The 22,131-nt window shown below is 39.0% G+C and overlaps 1 protein-coding gene across 2 annotated transcripts in view; it reads right to left on the bottom strand.

Annotated features, from left to right (window-relative positions):
• Positions 1-64: 64 nt before the first annotated feature.
• Positions 65-22,131, bottom strand: part of LOC145463181 (regulator of telomere elongation helicase 1-like) — a 23,782-nt gene continuing 1,715 nt past the window's right edge. Inside the window, exons 2-36 of one of the 2 annotated variants that reach the window (XM_081446904.1) lie at positions 21,422-21,641; positions 20,950-21,043; positions 20,790-20,871; positions 19,478-19,538; positions 13,168-13,243; positions 12,643-12,727; positions 12,028-12,093; positions 11,632-11,770; positions 11,488-11,529; positions 10,780-10,858; positions 10,169-10,266; positions 9,458-9,516; positions 9,309-9,371; positions 8,651-8,735; positions 7,973-8,105; positions 7,649-7,762; positions 7,307-7,347; positions 7,038-7,123; positions 6,612-6,689; positions 6,334-6,411; positions 5,450-5,536; positions 5,299-5,355; positions 4,968-5,207; positions 4,236-4,413; positions 3,596-3,705; positions 3,279-3,323; positions 3,040-3,117; positions 2,819-2,857; positions 2,520-2,591; positions 1,812-1,877; positions 1,463-1,541; positions 1,292-1,366; positions 1,145-1,210; positions 817-917; positions 65-340 (exon numbers count right to left, since the gene is read on the bottom strand). In XM_081446904.1, coding sequence (XP_081303030.1) covers positions 251-340; positions 817-917; positions 1,145-1,210; positions 1,292-1,366; positions 1,463-1,541; positions 1,812-1,877; positions 2,520-2,591; positions 2,819-2,857; positions 3,040-3,117; positions 3,279-3,323; positions 3,596-3,705; positions 4,236-4,413; positions 4,968-5,207; positions 5,299-5,355; positions 5,450-5,536; positions 6,334-6,411; positions 6,612-6,689; positions 7,038-7,123; positions 7,307-7,347; positions 7,649-7,762; positions 7,973-8,105; positions 8,651-8,735; positions 9,309-9,371; positions 9,458-9,516; positions 10,169-10,266; positions 10,780-10,858; positions 11,488-11,529; positions 11,632-11,770; positions 12,028-12,093; positions 12,643-12,727; positions 13,168-13,243; positions 19,478-19,538; positions 20,790-20,871; positions 20,950-21,043; positions 21,422-21,641 — 3,162 coding nt within the window. In that variant the 3' untranslated portion in view covers positions 65-250. Of the gene's footprint in view, positions 341-816; positions 918-1,144; positions 1,211-1,291; positions 1,367-1,462; positions 1,542-1,811; positions 1,878-2,519; positions 2,592-2,818; positions 2,858-3,039; positions 3,118-3,278; positions 3,324-3,595; positions 3,706-4,235; positions 4,414-4,967; positions 5,208-5,298; positions 5,356-5,449; positions 5,537-6,333; positions 6,412-6,611; positions 6,690-7,037; positions 7,124-7,306; positions 7,348-7,648; positions 7,763-7,972; positions 8,106-8,650; positions 8,736-9,308; positions 9,372-9,457; positions 9,517-10,168; positions 10,267-10,779; positions 10,859-11,487; positions 11,530-11,631; positions 11,771-12,027; positions 12,094-12,642; positions 12,728-13,167; positions 14,767-19,243; positions 19,391-19,477; positions 19,539-20,789; positions 20,872-20,949; positions 21,044-21,421; positions 21,642-22,131 lie in introns of those variants that run through there. The other variant, XM_081446905.1, reaches the window with a different exon arrangement.

The raw sequence follows: 22,131 nt of genomic DNA, 5'->3' as shown, positions 1-22,131 counted from the left end.
CAATAGCCAGACCCAGGCCAGACCAACGAATAGTAAGGTAACCACAACGACACACACGACTTCCCTGATTTTCGGTTATCGTCACGAAAACCGCTTCCTCTTTATAAACATTTATTCAATTTATTGAAGAAAAATAAATATATGACTACTATTATATAACTAGGTGAAACCCTTTTCTTGGACATGCATAGATGACCTTGCAACTTTCAGATTACAATATAAATTCAGTGTTTAGTCGACATGCTATCTGCTATGAGTTTCCTCCATTTAAATGTTTAGTGACGTTCAGGAGGTCAGAGTTGGTACTTGTCAGACTTGCAGCATGTCCAGCCTTGCAAACCTTCAGACAGACAATAAAAAACAATGTTATTGACTCTCAAGCAGATACACGTTAGTCGAGTGGTGAACGGAAAAACCGTTAAAGATGCGTGACACTTGCAGTTAAATAGCTGACAGACAGTTTTCTGAACAGTGAAGAGTTATACACCAAAACGTCTGTTTCTTCAAAGAATTTTATGACACTTTTTTGATAATTTGTTATAATATTAACCTATAAACACGCTAGTCGATACTTTTTCAAAGTCAACAATTTGTCATTATTGCATGTTAAATCTTCTAATAACATCCGTTGAATACCGGAAATTAGAGAAATTATTGTTTTGTAAACAGATGAAAGCTGGCCGATCAATACTGCGCTTTGGCTAATCCTTTGTAGTTCACACGATCATCTGATTTGGACTTTGCAGAAACTATTCACCGTTATCAAGCAGATCAGATTGCAGGTAGTATACAAACACAAGTCTTTACACAGTTCACCTTGTCTGACACTTGTGTTTTTGCCAATTTTCGATTCTGTTCCGTAGTAAGCATTTGATCGTTCTCTTCTGTTTTTCTTTTTTTGCCAATGCTACAACCGTCTGCAAAGGAAAACAAAGTTATTAACATTATCGCAGTTTTCTGCTCAAACAAATCATCCAGCTATATTTCTCGAATAGATAACTGTAATTTAGCACTAACAGCTTGCGTGTCCACAAACATCTCGCGAGTGCGTCACGCTCGCCAACCTCGCGCTTTAACCGAGTGAGTTATCATGGCAACAACACTCAAACAAATAAACTACGCTAAAAACGACAGCTTAATGTACCATTTTCTGGCCGCGGCTCTTCTCTCCTTCCAGTTGCAAGGCTAGCCTTGTAGTGTAAGGGCACGTCTGAAAAAAACAACAACAGATATTTAAGGACGTGTTACATAATATGGCTAATGGAAGATGGGGCAGACATCTGACCCTCACCTAAGCCCGTGGTGTCTCTGTAAGCCTCGAAAAAACGTAGTTTGTCTTTTGGGTCCCGAATGTATCTCGAAAAACCTGTCAGAAGTAAAAACATGAGAACAAGATCAGAAGTTGAAAGGACACATGGACATCACAGTTCTGCCTTACACGAAGTCAACACCGGTCACTTACCGAGCAATAACGGATACTGCGCTTCATTTCTTGTGAACAGCGGTCTAAGTCCATTGATAAGAGAGTCCAAGTCATGGCTCTGAATGAGAGGCAATGTAAGATATCAACCACGAAATGCTTGGGACATACACAGCAGTTAAAGACTTTCCTTGGTTGTTAGTTGATGCCCATCCCACATTCGTGCTTCAGTACTCGAAGCTGTTTAGTGGTTAGACTTACTCACAAGTCAGCTGGGAACGAGAAGAATGTCCGCGACACTCAAAACACGAGCGAGAACATTGCGAGATAGAGGAGCAGCCAAGGACTTTAAAAAGAATTATAGTGGTTTGTCATGCTTTTCATTACAAACCTGCTTGTATTCGTTCAAAATATGAGAAAATCGTCTATAATGCTCGTCACTCAGTGCTTCTTTCACCTGCAGGAAACAAGATTAATTGTTACACAGCAAGTTTCCTTGTCAGTAAAACGCTACACGATTAATGATGTCATTTTCGTGTAAATCTAATTTTCAATTGTAGCTAATTGTGAGTGACCTAAGACCCAGTGGTTAGTTTACTATGGTAATACAACACTCGATCACAATCATACCGAAAAGGGAAATTGGATTCACTGACCATAACTACAGGTCAGCTTCAGAAAGGTAAAAGAATTCTGCAGTTACTGGTTACAGAATGTCCACCAATCCTGTTCAACAGATTCAAGGTTGAGAGAAAAATGCTAAGGACAAAAGCGTTCCATAATGAATAAAATTAAATTATTTTTCTAAGCCAGAAAACCATGTTCGAAAATTATTTTTGCTATAGGAAATTTTGCTAATACACATGCAATTTCTATACTTTATGTAAAATCACTCACTCATTCCCTCTCTCACTCACTACCACCAAAACACTTATGTGGATTTATGATTTACCGTATGATAAATTTAACAAAAATGGTTGACATTGATCAAATTTTTCTTCTCAAAAGGAAGGAATCCGAAGGGACGAATAATGTTTTAGCAGTGACAAAACTGACAACACTGACACAAATGATGCCTGATTACAATTATTGGATTTACCTTTATTATATACATCTTAGCTTCATTAAGTTTCTGAGCTTTGGATGACACTGGCATTTGTTGATGGCCACTCTAAAATGAAATGAAGCTAACTCAGTCTCGTACATAGGAGCTGAAACATCACCAGCTCAACTGGTATTAAACACGACACTCTCCCAAGAAAAATTACAGGATACATATGATGGAACAAGCTATACGACAGACAAAAACCAAGGCCTGCAGAAGCGTGTGTTCAATGACAAACTCGCCCGATAGTATAAAACAAAACAAACAGACACAAAATTCAAAATTCAACCGACCTGTCTCGGCATCTCTTCTTCAACATTGCGGCGAACCACCTGAAGTCAGAACAAAGAAGACAAGACTGTCAAATACACGCCTGAGCTTATTCACGGTGTTATGGCAGTCAAGTCTACTGAAGCAGGATTCACACAGGAACTGACTGGGTGATAAAGCAGGACTGCAATTTCTACCATCTCTATAATACGTCTATGTAGATAATTTGTTCGTTTGTCATCACCTTCAGAACTTTCTCTGGCTTGAATGACGTTTTCTGCGCGTCTTTTCTCTTCATTATCGCTTCAGAAAGCGTTCTTTCCTGTATCGTGGAGCAAAATTTAAAACATTAGTTAATTAACAAGTTGCCGAAGACGAAAAACAATGAGATTATTACAATGCTACAAACTTTTCTTTTTTGAAGTTAACCCAGATACATTGGAGAGAATTACGATATTGCGATAATGGTGTACACTCCCTCACCTTTGGATCAGGACTTTCTCTATGTAAATCAACTTGCCGAGTAGTCTGAAAAAAAAATCAACAGCAACAAGATTTCACGATTTTTAAAATATTTCATAAGCCGTTAAAAAATGGTGCATGGCCCGAAATTGGAATTGTCTTTTGCTTATTAGGTACATTCTAGTTTTTGAAAGGGTTTTATTACAACAGAACCGTCACAACCGGTAAATTATGTCTGTGTGCAATGACTTCCCCCACCCCTCCCCCAAAAGACTGCTGCTATGGGTACGGTTTAAACGATCAACATCGGTATAAAACGTGGAGGAGATTAGGTTTACCTCTGAATTTGTCAACGATTCAATTAGACTCGCTTGTTTTGTTGTGTTGGCCTCATCTTTTACTGCAGCTGACTTGTACACATACTTGAGACGCAGTGACGACACGGGTGCTAAAAGAAATTTAGGCATATGTAAACAAATAAATACGGGTAATAAACTGAAAGCAGTCGTGACAAAATGTGGACAGTTCTGACATGCAGTGGTTGATCCGGATGTAAAATACAAGGTCGGGGACTGGATTAAAAAATAGGGCGTCAGTTTGAAAGCGAAAGAGACCATCGGCCCTCTGGGTCTCATGTCAGGCATCTCCTCTCCCCAGTACCTCTCCTGGATCCGCCGCTTGGCCAATACGCTTAACCTTGGTAAGTGGGTAAGTGATCTAGAGTTGACGGTCATTGTGTTTGTGGGAAGGTTCCGGGTGTTACCATTCGCTAAAAGGGAGAACAGGAAATCCGACCACTGTCAGTCTATTAAAAATAATACTGAATTTAATTCAGTGAGTTAAAAGACTATTGTTCAGAAACGTGATTAGAGTGAGAAAAAAGAGCGATACAAATAAAGCCAGCAGTAGCAGCACAGGGCAGAGGATGACTCAAATACGACAAGCCGCTGGGAAGGCCAATATGTAGTGTAATCATACCTTCTCTATTCTGGTTTGTCAATCTAGCTGCGGATTCCTTTCCTATATTCTTCTGAGAGATCAGTTCGTCTGTTACCAGATGTGATGTTATTTCGTCAGTAGCTATTGACGGGCACGTATTTTCTCCCCGGGCAGAATTCTTTTTAAACGTTTTCGCCTTCATCAAGGACTTGTCCACCTAGGATATGTATAAAGGCTTCAATTCATAACAAAACTAGCTTGATTAACGAAAATGGCCAATTCTCTCTATGAGACGCGCCTGCAGGGAATTATGGTCGTTGTATTCATCATCTTGGACCGGATTGATGAATACAGCTACCATGATTCCCTGCAGGCGTGTCTCCCGGAGCGAATTGGCCGTTTGTAATCATTTGCAATTGGTCACTTTCGACATATTTAAAATTCAGCTCGATAGTGAGGACACAAACAAAATACATGAACAAATGTGTCTTTCAATTCTCGTTGTTTGTGTCCTCTAGGCCTCACTGCCAAGCTGAATATTAATATATCGAAAACAGTCTATTGAAAGTTGACCAGAAGACAGAAGAGACCCAAAACATCAGACTGCGACTGAATCAACGAATCAAGCATAAAACGTGACGAGGAGAATGGTGGGGAACAAACAGGGATCATCAAGGGTCAATTGTATGGATGCTAAGTGATCCGATCTTTTATAGAAGGTTGGGAATGTCGTTAGTGTTGTGCTACATACTTTCACAGTGAGACACGTACCATTTTATCAGCAGCGCGAAAGAAATGTATAAGATCTCTTTGAACTAAACCAAACTCATTGTAAACTTTCACGTAAGGCCTCATCCAACACGGCAACTGCTGAAGTGCATCCGGGTATGTGAACCGAGCATCACAAAGTAAAATGGCGCCAAAATCCTGTTTGTGACGTATGACGCGTCCCACTGCTTGATTGACAGCTCTGGAAGCCTGTTGACGGTACCACTGCCGGCCACTCAAACCCTGCGTAATGTAAAAAAGAAAATGACGTCTCAACGTGTTTAGTTTTCTGAAAGAAAATATTAGAAAAACACAACATAGGTAAAAGGAATACCCCAGAACTTTTCCCGTTCTTAAGACTTTCGTCCAAGAAATTCATCTTAAGCCGAACCTAAAGGAAATAATAAGATGATTAAAATGATACCATGTACACTATATATCGCCCACTATATAAAAATGCAAAGGCCGATTTTCTTTGAGGATACCTTTGCATCCATTTTCGGCGGGAAAGGAAGACCTGTTATAACTACGGCGCGGCCGTTGACGTCAGCGAAGTCCAGTCCCTCACTGACCTGAAAACATCCATAAGAAATTGTTCGGAGTAAATAGACAGGAAAGTTATTCCCGTTTGAGCTAAAATATTGACTGGTCATATCACGTCAAACAACCGACCAAGCCGACACACAACATAAAATTTCTCATCTGGAATCTGAATTGAAATGGCTGTCTGGTTTCATCAATTCTTTGAAGAAGAGTTTTTCAAACAGAACAGACATATCATCATAACTGATTGAAATCGACCTGAGCAGTCCATTATTTAACCAGTCAGTGTCATGTCAAGTTGCCCCCACGCTGTGTAGATTTCTTGACACAATTCTAATGTGGATCATAAAAAGAACAACTGACATTTTAAGCCGCAATTTAACGAATGGTTGTCACTGGGTAATAAAACAATTATAGAGTTTTGTTTCTGTACACAGCCCAAGTCAAGGCAAGCGTCGTTGGGCCTAGCAGATAACTCTGAGCTCAAAAACATCGATTGTTCTGGAGATTGAACGATGGAGTGTCGAAAGTAACCAGGCAATTACTTTGGTTTTGGTTTCGGTTTTAGTTCAGTTTGAGATTGGGTGAGTAGTCTAATTCTTATTGGTAAGTAATTGATTTAGTCTTGGTTTTACGACACTCAATTGTAAACCACTCTATAACAAAAACGGAATCCAGCTTGTTGAGAAGAACAGGTTGTTTATTGATTGTGTTACAGTCCTGTTGATGTAGTATCTGTCTGTAACGCCTTGATTCAGTTTAATAGCACACATAGGAAGGATGACGTATGCACAGGAGAACGGAGACAAGAGAACTGCTCTTATACCTTTCCGCGGCAAACAGCAAAAAACGTGGCAGCATTGTAGTTAGGATCGTTGATCTTCTCATAGAACCGCTCCATTGTCTGCCAAATGAACATAACAAATGCGCGCTTAACGTACTAAAATTTGATTTGAAGACTGTTAAACTGTTAACTTAATAAAACAAAATTCAAAGAACCAGCGTTTGACAATAGTCTATAACAATTAAAGCCTTAAAATAAGATCCACAACTTGGCTGAAGGTCCACAGCAATGATAAACAGTAACAATAAACTGCATCAAACCTCAATAAAGTCGCCTTTTCCTTTTGGTTCAGCAAAGAGAGGTTTATGTTGCTCTAATCTTGACCAAGTCCCACAATTCTGTTCGACAAAAGGTCAATCACCACAACTTATATCGATAGTCTGGCTTTTAACTAACTTTGTATGTCTATTTCGACCAACTTTCTAATAACTGTTGCAAAGATTAACACTGGTGGAAATTTAATCAATAAACCACCCACGTTTGTGGTAAGATGTTGACGACTTACGATGTTGAAAAACATAAAAACAGTTTATTAACTACGAGTTGTGCTATGTTGTCTTTGTGTCATGATGAACATTATACAGATCACCTCTCCATTCTCATTGGGTCTAAGAAGTTAAAGAGGAATCATTTATTTTCTGCTACCGTATATCAGTTCCGTTTGAGAAAAGAAATACATCACTCACTTGCCAGTGTTCCAAACACTTGTTCATCACAGGATAGGAGGGGAAAAACACCAAAAGGCCATTAGGCACAATCCTGGAGAAATTAACTATTAAAAACACTTAGTAAGAGGAATGTGGCAGTCATCGCAACAAGTTTATTTATATCTTGTGCTAATCCTGTCCAATCAAACGCTATAAACAAATCAAGAATCAAATATCATTTGATTCTACCATAGTCTCCAGAAGTATTATACAAACGAGGGCGTGTCTAGTTATCAATTTTTACTTACTTATTGCGTTGCCGAGACCTGACATGTATTCTGTAGTAAACCTGAAGAAAAACATTCACACTCTTTAACTGTCAATAAATCTGCCAGTGGGAATGGTCATATCTGCAGACATTACTCTAGATTTGTTATGACTGGTTATAACATGCAATCAATTTAGATCGGGACCAAATGACCCTGCAATATCAGCCCTAAAGGTCTACCAAGACTCCAAGCCAAGTACGGGCAGGTGGAGTTGTTTGAATTACTGGTGACGTCTTGTTCAAGACATTTCTACCAATGCATGACTATTAACTTCCCGATGTCCTAGAAATATACATTTGACAGCGACTTGTTCATACACACCTTGTTGCATAAGAAGAATTTAAGGTGGCTCCATCAGGTGCTTTAGTCACAACGCCAACCATCATCTGATGTCGTTCAATAACGTGAGGGTTTTCCAGTTGAATCGGGAAGGAACTGCATGGCAACAGAAAAATAAAAACTACATTTCATAAATTCACCTTTGCCGGTAAAGTCCAGTCTCAAATGTGGATCACTGTTAGGGACTAGGAAAAGCCACAGGATTAGCCCAAGACAAGGCAACTTGGAGGAACCACGCTGAGGCCTCATGTGTCACTATGGCATAGCGGGGTTGAGTGTGTTAAAGAATAAGAGGTAAAGTCTTACATCTGCATTTCAGTTCTAAAGGAGGCGAGAGGTGATAGGGTTCCACTTGTCAGTACCACTGTACGCACTCCGCATGACATCAGATCCTTCATAGCATGTCCTGGACTGAAACACCAGTAGCTTAATGTCCTCCCTGCGTTGCTCACAACAAAACAAACTGTCAGCTTTTCAAGAATTTTTATAATGGACTACAAATTACATAACACCAAGAAAATGTGAATTGCATTATGACTGAGCAAAGAATTGCTAAGATTGGCAACGGTTTAAGTATAGTAGAATTTTTTTCTGTTAAAATGGGATGATAGTGTCTAATATTATTGGTAGTGGTATGTTCTAGTTAAGAATCGTGCATGTGGCCTTTTCTGCCTCCAGATGCTAGATTGATAAAGACTTTACCAGATGAACGGACATTGCAAGCAAGTTGCCAAAAAGGAAAAGTGCTATTCATGTTCAGTGGCTGTTTATAAACTGGAAGGTTTTGATACGCCACCATGACTGCAGAAAATGTTCTTGAACTGAAGAAAGTAGCAATATAAACTTGTTGTTTTCGTTGTTTCCATCTGTCTTCAAAACGGTCCTCAAAATTTCATGATAACAGATATTCTTGTACTATACAGGTGAGATATGTAAAGCTGAGGATAGTGCTGACAGTTGCCTATGATCTACATGGATATTAACCTTGTTTGGAAATCTTTGATCCTGTTGTCCATACATCCAGATTCTTTTTTTTCTTATTACTGTCTGGCTCAAGCTGAATGTGAACCTGTCAGAGACATGGTTGCCACAGACATAACTTTTCAATATTACACGACTATTAACTAACTTTCCCAATAAAAATAAAATTTCCCTGAGCAAATTAATACAAAACTTCAGATAAAGTAGCAGCCTTCAGCCTCCCTTAGCGCTGTCCTTTCCACACATTCATTTTAGACTGATATGTTTTCAACAGTTTTAACCTTCTTCATTAAGGGAAAAACATCGTTTAGGTCGCAGTGGCCGAAAATGTTCCTTACAGCCTTTAATGGATTAAATTAGTAATGGTATACTGTACTGTAATTTTCATTTTCCCTGACATTTCTTGAAAATGTCAGTTTTCCCCTCACTCAAATTCCTTGACTTTTCCAACCTTAAAGAATCTTTTTCCCTGACTATTTCCTGACCCGTGGCAAGACTGAGAAACTATTAACAATGTTTTGATAAAAGTAATACCTAGCGATCTAATTCAAGAGGCAAACAGTATTTTTGAACATTACTGAGTAAAAATGTTCAGGCAATCCCTGTTTGTACTATCTCAAGTACCAGACAAGAATGTACTGTTAGATGCTGTAAAAAATACCTTGAAAAACCTAGCTGGATCTACACTGGAAGAATGATGTGCTGCATCTTTACTAAACACAACCTATAAAACAAGACAAGAAATAGTTTGTTCTTTTGTTATCATGCTTTGACAATGAAACAAAACAATAGAAATTTCAAAAAAAATACCCGCAAAGCATCACAAAATTTTTGCAAGGCAAAGTGTTTTCCCCTGATCTTCCTCGTATCTGGATTGAACAAATAGATTTTCAAATTAAAATAAAATATTTACTTCACATGTTATTAGTACTTAAAACTATGTCACTGCAAAATTGTCAAGTGGCATTTTGTTGGTACTTTTAGGTAGCAAGGTGTCGGGCAGGAAAGGGACAATGAGTGACAAAAGTGTCCAGACACTTCACAGTGAAATTTGATTTTCTAGCATCTTGGAAAGATTTCCCCCCTCCCCTCCCCCCCCCCCCACCCCCAAACAATGTTGATTTTTCTATGTCTAAGACTGCACAGACCGCAGTACATACACAACATTGAATTGAAGGGCTGGGGAATTCAGAGAATTAACGCAAGATGCAAATGAAATAGAATAAAAGGATAAATATTGAAAAGCGCCATTTTCAAAAGGTGTCTCAACTACTTTTGCTGTCCACTGTGGCATAACCTGCTATTAACAGAATATTGGAATATTTTAATATTGTCCAGAGTGTTGCGTCATTTCTGGGTGGGAGAGGATAAGTCTATCATTCGATGGAGTTGTGCAACTTGGGTTGGACTAATAGATGGTTATTAAAGTGAACAATACCATGCTACATGTATAACAGACAAATTATTTTATTATGAAACCAGTGCATGGTGAAAGGAGGGGATAATTTTTTGCAGCCTTACCTCCAACTAAGAGAGTATTACACTTATCCATAAGCTCTAAGACTTGATCTTTGGTGGAAAAATTGATATTGAGTTTGGCAAGAAGCTCAAACATAAAACTGCAATTTAATCAGAAAAAAAGAAGAGATCAGCTATCAATGATGAACATCGATGCTTAATGGTTTGTCTCCTCTAAGTCACCAAAAAGTGACAAAAAACTTCTGAGAAAAGATATCAAAAACAAAGAAACCAAAACGAAATATATCAGCTGATTAATTTTTAAGTATACATGCATGCTGATATAAGTTGATGTAAACATTAGAGAAATTTTAGGACAATTGTTAAGATTATGAGAGGCTTACATGTAGCTTGCCATGCTGGCATTAGGCTAGTATGCACTTGATAAGAGGCTGTTATTTTCTGTTTCTATATGTGTTATATGATTCAAAAAAATCTTATAAGATATTTTTTATTGTTTTTTTTTAGTGCCTGTAATAATCAGGGACACTTACAATACTTCAACTATATCTCTCAGAACAGACAGAAAAGTTCAACATCATCACTACCAAAATACGACTGATACACTTCAATATTGATCACTTAAAAAAAAGAAAAGAGGCAGACAAACAAACCTGCCAGGTTTAGTTAAACCATTTCCATCGTTTGGCAGTTCTTGCATATCTATCAAATTCTCAAGTTCAATAAAAAGTGCTGCAAAACAATAATTATCATAAACCTGGTGGTTATTCTGACAGCTGGAAATGTACAATAATTATATCACCTTACTGTTTATTGTTATATTGCTTATTGTTTAGTCAATCAGTGCTGGTTTCCAACTACGAAAGCATAGCTCCAGTGGCCTAAGGGGCTGCCAAGCAGAGCACCATATCTATAGGAATACAACCAAATTCATGCATAGACTAAAATACATAATTTTATGTGGAAAATAATGCAATTCTTTTTTCATGGTCAACATGGCTAGCAGCATGGAGCGCAGGGCATGGGTCCTAAGTCGTGCAACATGGCGGCTTTTCTCCACCTAAAGGTGTAATAGGTCGACTGAGGCACGCTGCCTTGGTTTACAGCATACATCTTTGATATTGGACACCCATGTTATGGTCAATTGACACCTGTCAAAACAAGGTATCTGCTGACCCTTATCACATGACCATATAGTGGGCTCAGGTTGGTTTAGAGCACATTGAGTTCACAGGTTTCTTCTAAAGTTGACCGCTGCCAAGCTACTTGTTTTCAATTGGATCGCATTCTCAAGCCAGGTTAACTTAATGTAATCAGGAGCTCCACTTTTAGGCTTGACTAAATCTACATATTACACTTACACTTAAGGCGAGCAAGGTCTCCTTTGTCAATATCCACATCAGCTTAAAATTAACAGCAAAAGAAATTAAGTATGTTCAGTGATGATTACCAGTAGAAGTGTTTATAAGCTGAATGTACACACTTGTAACTTGCACTGTGCTTACCTGCTGCATCATTAGTGTCCTGCAATTCATTATGTTCGCGGCACTCAATAAATTCAATGCACTGTGCTACATCTTCTATACATGAGGCTATATCAAATGACGTCAGGTCAAATGACACAGTTTCTTCACAAGTCTTTTCCTAAAAGGATAAACATTTAAAACATTTAAAACATTTAAACATGCAATTACAATCAGATATGAACTGTACAGTCCAATCATTATCAAAGTAAAAACACGGAATGGTGTTTGATATCCAAATATTTCAAACTTTAGTCAAGTTTCTAATTACATCCATAGTTAAAATCACTCAATATTACTTAAATTCTCTTTTTTATTAACTGTGTGCTTTGCTAATATTTCCTTCAGGTGATTAGTAAACTAGAAGTGTTATCTTACCAAGTTATGTGCTTCATCAAAGAGTATAATGCTGCCAGAAATATCTACACTATTTGCTTTCCTTGACTGGTAAAGTACATGTAAAGGAGAGAAAGAGTCATTAAGGACAGAAGATCTTCAGAATTGGGATCATGTGTACTAAAGGCATCTGTGGTCAAGTGTCAATCAATACCCTTGATCGACCCTCAATTGACACTAAATTAACACTCGATCAACATCTTGATAGACACTCGATCATCAGTTGGCTGATAGTTGGCAGAGTGCTGACTGACTCATATGCATCAATCAACACTCAAAGGCGTGTCTGTGAAAATATGTTGACTGTCAACCGACTGTCAATCAACTGTTGACTGAGTATCAATGGAGATGTCGACTGAGTGTTGATCAACATGTTGATGGTACGTTTATTGAGGGTCGATCAAGGGCATCGATCAACACTCGACTGCGGATTCCTTTAGTGATTGTTTCACCTAAGAAAACTAGCATCAAGACTGCCCAACAGATAGGAATAATTATGATCAATTTCTTTATAGGTAGCATATAAACACTATTCATACAAAAGCAAATATTTCACAAAGTTAACATACAAAATTTTAAAATGTGTCTTAAACCTACTTTGAGGTCCAGTAGATAATTGTAAGGCATGAATATAATGTCTGCACTAGTCTTTAATTCTCTCGCCATATAGTAAGGGCATACTCTGAGTAAAAAGAGAAGTCTTGAGTTAAAAAAATAAAACACCTACTATGATCATCAATTATTCATATCATGATTGGATCTTTATCCAGTTGCATTCTTAAGCTGTATGAACTATCTAAAAGATGCAGCACAGCCAGCAACAAATATCCCTTTATTAACAAAATTAATATGGTAACAATTTTCCACTTTCATTGATGAAAGATGCAGTAAAGATAGCTAAGTGATAACACTTAACAAAGGTTGTGATTAATCATGTTGACCTCATACAATCTGAAGAGAATGTCCAAATTGAAGCTGCACTAATTTTGGCTCACAATTAGTGGTCAAACTCTTGATAAATGGCTGCTTTCACCATTATTTGAACTCCTCAAAAGTTAAGTAAAAGAACTTGAGACATCATCTGTTACTGAAGACTACAACTGTCAATAGGTCATTACTCACCTGTGTTTCTGTCCAAGTTCCACCAAATCTTCAATGTCAAGGATACCTTGAGTAAAATCTTTATTGGCCTTGTTGGCTGTTTTAAATAACAGGTACAATGCACTGACACATATAGTTTATACTGAACAATATTACACCAAAAGCTCAAGTTTTGAACAAACAAAAAGTGAGCAAAGTGTAGTCAAGTTGACACCAATAACTCAAATGAAAACAAGAGCAAGGGGTCTAATTGTCTTGACTAACCCTTCATTTATCCCCAGCCCAGTCCCTCCAATTGTCTCCTTTCTCAGCCCTAGTCTTTTTGGATCATGTTTAACGTATGTACTCTCAACCGATATATTGGTCGACAGTCAGTTGATATATCAGATGACAGTCAGTCAATAGTCAGTTGACAGGCAGTCGATAGTTGCTTGGCAATTGGTTGAGAGTCAGTTGAGACTCGGTCGATAGTTGGCCAATAAATTGGTCAAGATGTATTGCAGCCGACATAGCTTTTAGTGCATCGACAGCTTGCCAACACTTTGCCGATACTTCGCCGATAATTCACCAAGCATTGGTCGATACTTGGTCAATAGTGGATTGACACTCAGTCGATTGACACTCAGTCAATAGTCAGAAGATATAGATAGTCTGTCAAGAGGCAGTCAATACTTGGCTGATGTATCACCCAATCATCAGTCAACACTCAGTCAATAGTCAGATGATAGTTAGTAAATACATACGTCAGGAGTCAGCCGATAGTTGATCGATATATATTCATTTTCCTCCATCACATGATAGCATCAATGTCATCACTTTAAACAAGAGCCATTGGACTCAATTGCTAAATTAACACACTTGAACAATATACCGATACTCAACACATGACTGATATTCGACCAAGAGTTGACTGATATACCACTGACAGTTGACTAATACATCACCAGCAGTTGATCAATACACCACAGACATATTACTAATACTCGATCGAGATGTGTCTACATTATATCGCATGATACTCGGCCAATAGTTGGTCATTATAATGACTGACTATCGTGTGGTTGTCGACCGATTGTCGACTGACTATCAACCAAGAGTCGACCAACTGTCGACTGACATATCAGTTGACTATCGACCGACTCGCGACTGATATATTGGTCAAGAGGTGGTCAATACCTACAGTAAAGACAATCTGCCTTTTTCTAGCCTAGTTCCTTTCCTTGTTCTCTTCCCAGTCTAAACCCTTTTCTTGTTTCTTTTCTCAGCCCCAACCTTTTTTGTGTGTCTTTTGACAGCCAAGCAAGCCCCTGAATAGTGGTCATCAACACAAGAAAAAATACCAAGGGACTGGGCTGAACATTGCTAATGTGTAGGAGCACGGCAGCCAGCAAATAAACAACTCAGGAACCCTGAACAGATCTGGCTGCTGCTGCTGCTGCTACTACTACTATTGCTACTGATAAGGCTATGTCTATGGCTACTGTTACAGCTATGGCTACGACTACAGTTACGGCTAAGGCTACTGCTACTTCTACCACTAACACTACTGCTACTAAATACTACCACTACTACTGCTACTAAAAATATAAAATTATTAACTGTAGTCCTGTCTGTTAATGCCTGTGGTGTTTGCGGAACAAACAGAGACTGGATTTGACAACACAACGTTTTAATCCGCCATTTTAGATGGTCTCTTCTATTTTAGCACATGGTCACTTCCAAATAAGGAAATACCATATATGGACATACACTACATCCCTCCCTAACTTAATAAAGAGCTCCACAAAGTCTAATAAAAAAAACATATGAACTAATCTTGGCTCTTTCAGTTCAATGTCTCAAAACAAATGAATAAAATGTTGACAATTGATACACGATAAACAGTCTTTAGAGTTCAGTCACTTTTGGCAAATAAAGTCCTTCATCCACTTAGGGCTCTCTCTTTTTCTGACTGGACGACTATCTGGCTTTTCTGGAACTGCAGAAGGTACAGTTTGTCTTTGGGAATCCGGCTGAATTCCATCCATCGAATCTTGCTCGAAACTAGCTCCTTCTTTGGGTGTGTCAGTTGTTTTTGACGGAGCCGGGGGCTCAGTTCCTGAAGCACCTAGGTCTACAAACTTCTTCATGTGACCAGTATTCCTCATTTTACTTTGGCCAGAAGAATTCTCAATGATAACTGCATTTCCATTCTTCTCTACTACTCGATACGGCTCGAGCTCAAATGTTGGTGACAACTTGTTCTCGCGGTTCTGATGTAGCAGGATCATGTCGCCCTCTGCAATGTCACTTGTTGTGGCATGTCTCTTGGAGTCAGCATACTCTTTCTCTCTTAGCTTCCTGCGAGCATACCTTTCTCTGAGAAGAATTTGCCACTCTGCTTCAGTAGCCTGATCACGAGAAGGTTTAACCTGTGGCAACTTATCTCTTAACTTTCTGCCCATAAGGAGCTCAGCTGGAGATAGTGAAGTGACTGTATGGGGAGTGCTGCGATACTGGAAAAGAAAGTCTTGTACTTCTCTCTTCCAATCTTTGCCTTGTAGTTGTGCTATTCGGATTGCCTTCAGGAGGGTTTTGTTGAGCCTCTCTACTTCGCCATCACTTTGAGGCCAATACGGGATGCCCTTCTTGTGATCAATCGATAAGTACTCGAGGAATCCTTCAAATTCTCGTGAAGCAAACGGTGGACCATTATCACTTCTGAGGGTTTCAGGCAAACCATGAGTGCGAAACATGCTCTCCATGCATTTGATCACATTTCCTGCATCTGTCTTGGTCAGAAAAGCTATTTCTGGCCACTTAGAATAATAGTCAACTACAACGAGCAAGTGTCCCTTCTTTGGAATCTCTAGTAAGTCCACAGCAATTTCACTCCATGGGCCTTGAGGCAGTGGTGTTGACCTTATTGGTTCTGGCTTTGGTCTGGGTCCAACCAGCTGGCATGGGTAGCAGGCTCGGATTAACTTTTCAACTTGTTTGTCAAGGTCTGGCCACCATACTTTCTCTCTTAATCGAGATTTCGTTCGCACCATCCCTTGGTGACCCTCATGAGCCAGTTGAATGGTCTGGTTCCACAACTTTTCTGGAATGACAACTTTGTTTCCTCTCATAACCAGCTGTCCCATTATCCAGAGTTCATTTCTAACAGCTTTGTAGGTTGTTCCTTGGAGTTTCGACCAATCACCAGAAGTTATGGCATGGCGAACCAGTTGCAGGGTAGGGTCTCGCTCTGATTCTCTCTCAACTTGGCGGGGTGCTAATGCTGCAGGTATGGCATCAGCAACTATGCTGCGTGCATATTCTTCTGTCTGCTTGATGGCTGCATCAGGAGTACTATCTACTGGCAATCTGCTCAATGCGTCAGCGGCGTTTTCTCTGCCAGGGATGTGTCTGATGCTAAACTTGAACTGCTGCATGTATAACAACCATCTTTCAATTCTGGCTGAAGGTGGTTTTGAATGTGGACCAAACACAGTGACCAGCGGCTTATGGTCAGTGCAAATTTCGAACTCATTTCCATGGATGTACAGGAAGAACTTCTCACAGCCCCACTTCACCGCCAGTGCCTCCCTCTCAAACTGAGAATATCTGCTCTCAGGTGGAGTTAGTTTTCGGCTAGCATAGTGTACAGGTCTGTACAGGCCATCAGCTTGCTTTTGTTCCAAGACAGCTCCGATACCTACTGGTGAGGCGTCTGTGGTGACACGGGTCTCCGCTCCTTGTTTGAAGAATGCCATGACTGGTGCCTGCGTCAGCTGCATTTTGACTGCTTGGAAAGCCTTCTCTTCAGCAGTGCCCCATTTCCATTTGGCATGTGATTTGGTTAGATCCCACAGTGGGCTGGCAATGATCGCGAAGCTTGGAATGAACCTTGAACAATATTGTGCCAAACCAAGGAAGCTTCGCAGCTCTGACTGGTCCTTTGGTCTTGGTGCTTGCACAATGGCTTCAACTTTGTCACCAGATACTTGTAATCCCTCGTCAGTTAACACGTTACCAAGGTACTCCATGCTATTCACGCCGATCTGGCACTTTTCATAATTCAGTGTTAAGCCACTCTCTTCTAATTTCTTCATGACTTGATTCAACCTTTCGTCATGTTCTTCTTCAGAAGCGCCAACTACACGGATATCATCATGAATATTGTGAGCGCCAGGGCAATCTTTGAGTATCTGCCAGATGATGTGTTGGAACTTCTCAGTGGCCATATTGACACCAAATATCAGACGTTTGTAGCGGTAAAGACCATTAGGTCCTGCAAAAGTGGTAATGTCTCTTGACTCTGGAGCAAGTTCTACTTGGTGAAATGCCATGTTCAAATCTAACTTGGAGAACACTTTTGCCCCTGAAATTTCTTGCAGTGTCTCTTCAATGGTAGGCACAGGGTGTTTTTCTCTTAATATAGCTCGATTGGCTTGTCTCATATCTAAACATATGCGAACATCACCATTTGGCTTTTCGACACTAACAAGGGGGTTAATCCAACTTGTTGGACCGTTCACTTTCTCTATCACATCAAGCTTCTCAAGTTCCTCTAGTTTGTCAACAACCTTTTGTTTCCTGCTGAACGGAATTCTTCGCATAGCTTGAGCAACTGGGGTGACACTTTCATCTACATGCAGTTTTAATTGGAAATTTCTCAATTTTCCAAGACCAGTAAACACTTGAGGGTACTTTGCCTTAAGGGCAGCCTTCTTATCAGTAACATCTTTGAGTTGACAAGCGTTCACAGAAACACCCACTTTCAAGACACCTAATTCTTCAGAAGAGCTCCTGCCCAGCAATGTGTCTGCGGAGCCTGGCATTACGAAGAACTCAGCTTTCAACGACGTTTGTGTATTAGGTACACTAATGTTCAACATGCATTTTCCTCTAAGCTTTAACGGCTGCTGAGATGCATAAGCATAAACTTTCCTGTCAGTCTCTAACAACTCTAGCTTTCCATTGGACACTTTATCAAACACTTGCTCAGACATTAAGTTGCAGGTAGCACCTGAGTCTATGATGACATTGACAGGTTCACTTTCAATCATAAGAGGTAAAGTGTTTGACTCACCATCTGAGGTGCTAAAGACATAGAATCCATCATCTTTACTGACTTCGCTTCCTTCCACGTCATCTTGGTCAGGCTGGTCGCCTATGGTTCGTACGCCTTCTCGTTTTCTTCCAGATTTGCCTCTTCCTTTGCCATGTTTATCCTGTTTCGTGTGACAACAGACCTCCATGTGCCCACGTTTTCCACATTTGCTGCAAGTATGGTTACGAGAAACTTTACAATCTTTCGCCATGTGACCTGTCTTATCGCATCTCCAACATTTGCCTTGCCATGGCTGCTTGCTCTTCGCTCCTTTATCGCCCTTACTTCGGTCTTCCCAGGTACGATTCACAGTTTCTTCGCTTACGAGAACCAAGGCATCCTTATGGTGATAGGTGCTCACGATTTCCAGAAGTCTGGTCAGACTAAGGTTTTCTTCGCGGTAGAATTTGCCCTTCAGTTCCTTATTCGTGATATGCGAAATCACAATATCTCTCACCTGGTTATCTTCTTCTTCACCATAGTCACAGTGTTCCGCTAAACTTTTCAAACGCGTAACGAAGTTGTTGATCTTTTCGCCCGGATTCGGCTGGCTGGCAAGCAGTTTTTGTCTCGCTAGAGGTACGTTCTTCTTCACTTTGAAATGGTCCGAGAGACACTTCATCGCTTTATCGAACTCTTTGTTGTCTCCTCGCACTTCAGCTGAATACGTTTTGAAAATTTCACGGACTCCAGGTCCTGCGAGATGTAGAAGTAGAGCTCGCTTTTGCACTTTGTCTTCAACCCCCGAAGCTGCCACAAATAGTTCGAACTCAGCTTTCCACTTGTCCCAGCGTTGAGCCAGTGTGGCTGGTTCCCCAATGCAGTCGAAGGGAGATATGCACGGTAATCCACTTAATGTGACCGCCATCCTCGTCGCCAAAATGTGGTGTTTGCGGAACAAACAGAGACTGGATTTGACAACACAACGTTTTAATCCGCCATTTTAGATGGTCTCTTCTATTTTAGCACATGGTCACTTCCAAATAAGGAAATACCATATATGGACATACACTACAATGCCTAGACAAGTTAATTATTTAAAAAGTATTTCATGCGGCATAAGTCAGGGAAGCGATCAACCACACAATGTGTATCTTGTTCCAAGGATCGACACCTCTTTTTCTGATGACCAACACCAACAACAAGACTGAGCACAAGCTTGCTAGCACTATTTGTAAACTAGTTTTACCTCTGTCATGCAAGATAGTTTGTCGACCCACAGTTGTTTGAAAGTGAGATTATTCTTACTGTTACCTTCCAGGTTGTTGTAAAAGTGACATGTTCTAGCCTGAACTTTTGCTCTGCATGTGTGAACCTGTTATCAGTAACAAAACAACAAACATCTCTCACTGCTATAATTTAATTATAATTAACTATACCTAGTGCTTTATGTATAATAAGCTAAATGTTAAATTTTGAGAGATTTTTAGCTTCTATGGGAAGAGACATAACTTCCTGCAAAAAAGCATTTTTTACTCATGTGCATAAACTGGAACACATTAAGGTAGCTTGATCAGATTTTTGAGTAACAATGCTTTTCAACTTTGAGCGACTAAGGCACCACCATTATCAACCCAACAGAAAATCAGGAAAATGTCGGAAAGCAATCGCACGTTTTATGAATTTATGATACACATAAATTTACAATAGCATAGTGATTCGAGACAAAAGAAAATTATAATAAAGTCAACAAACAACACAAGTGAAAATCAGCCCAACATTTTCCTGAGTTGAGGTTGAAAATTAGTGGCCTTAAAATGTTTTAATTAATTTGAAACTCCAGTATTACGTTGAATATGGATTTATGTCACTGAGGGCCGAGTCTAAAAAAAAAAAAATTCATAGAGTGTATTTTAATTCCCCTCCCCCCTCCAATTTAGTAATTGTATGGGCAATTTTTGATAAAAAGCAAAATAACACCCCACACCAAATGATATTCAAGCCAATATATCTGACAATCAAATGAAGTGATTTCTCTTAGATTGTCACTCAAGGTAACTAGATGTTAATAGTTATATAAGATTCATTTAAGACCAGGATACCATTTAGTCAAGTCTTCTGGACAGTTTGCAATAACATTTTAAAACAGCTTTACTTTTGTTGTATTTTGACACCTTGAAACCTCACCTGCAATTTTCTCGAAAACACTCCCAGAGATTTTTTTAAATTTTGCAATCTTTCAGACAACTATGTTAGCTCTTAGATCCTGACATCGTAATTCCAAAATTATCCATTGATGATAAGTTATTTGATCTCAAGCAAAATGGGTTAGGATGTCATAACATTGCTATGGTAATTCAGATCTTAGTAAAACTTACAATGTACCCTGTACCTCACTTGAAACTTTCATTTTTCTCTAACACACCAGTAACATTTGATTTTCTTTTGGATTGAGAATGGTGGTGCCCTAGTTGCTCAAAGTTGAACAGTACCGTTACTCAAAAATCAGATCAAGCTACCCTAACAGAAACATTGATGTTGTGATGTTTAATAACAATGACTTTCTTCCAGTGTTTGACCCTTGACAACCTGAAAATAACTATTTGAATTATTTTGCTTTTCTCACCTTAGCCGAGTTATTTTCTTGCTTTAGTACATCACTGTTGATACACAGCTGTTCACGTGAACCAATAATACTGACTTTGGGCCTTTTAAAGAAGAATAACCAAAGTATGTTTTAGGCAATGTACTACAAGAGTAACATCCATGAACGTGTGAAGTCTCACCTGTATATTGTATTCTTTAGTTCCTGCACAGCTTGTGACAATTGGGAATGTGTTCTTGAGGAGTATAGAATTCTTGGTGGTTCAAAAAATGAGTCTGCAATTCACAAGGAGTAACTAGCTGTCAGCTTGAATAGAAATACCAAATATCATACTAGTTAATTTTGTAAAGCACAATGAAAACTTGCAATCTAAGTGAAGATTAAACTTGTTAGCATGGCAACTTAAATCAGCTTCACAAAAGGATTGATTGATTTATGGTTTGATTGATTGATTGATTGATTGATGTCATTGTTAAAACTTATGTTTGGTTTTGAAATTTTTGTCTTTTATTTATTAGATCCTTGTGAAAAACAAAAGAAAATTAAAAAATTAACTGCTTTATAAAAATTCCAAAAACAAAATTCAACCAAAGCACACAAAAAAGTGTTTTTTTTTACAAACAAAAAGTACAAAATAGACTTCCTATAAATACCTTTGTCATGGCCATCTGATGCACCCCAAGAATCTCCTTTAGCAGCTTGTTGTAGTTCTTCACCCAAAGCTTGCACATAATCTGAACCAACTTGATCAGATGAAAGTCTCTGGTTAAGCTGCATTTGAGCCACAAACGTTTCTCTCCATGCTAGTGTTGCACACAACAAACAAAGAGTTTTTCCTGTCCCAGTTGGACTCTCAAGAATACCATTTTTTTTCTACAAACATTGGTAATGGCAAAAATCCTTTCAGCTGATAGTACTTTCAGGTACACTATTCTATACATGCCCTATAAAATTAGTTGATAGCGCTACTCCTTTATGGTATATTCACCTCTAACTGGGGGAGATTTTATGTTACCATAGTTGGTTGTTGTGACTTCCAATGTGTAGTCACTAGATAATTAAGTCCTTTAGATCTGCTGTACTATAGAAATTTGACCTCGAAAACTACAAATACTTAATGGCAACAAGATTCCTAATACATGATAGATTAAGTGTTCTATCTGTCCAGTATAAAGACCTGTTCTGCCCTCTTATTCCATGTAAAGAAAATTTATTCAAATGCAGAAAATTAATTGATTTGATACACTTATTGATTCTTTTACTTTAGGTGTTCGTTCCCAAACTAGCATTGATAAAAACCATAATATTAGGCATGATGAAAGATGCAAATGCAGCCATGACGCTACTGGAAAAAAGACCTGAA

Source organism: Orbicella franksi, chromosome 12, assembly GCF_964199315.1.
Source record: "Orbicella franksi chromosome 12, jaOrbFran1.1, whole genome shotgun sequence".
Taxonomy (NCBI): domain Eukaryota; kingdom Metazoa; phylum Cnidaria; class Anthozoa; order Scleractinia; family Merulinidae; genus Orbicella; species Orbicella franksi.
Note: the sequence above shows the minus strand (reverse complement) of the source record. Positions and strands in the feature narration are given on the sequence as shown.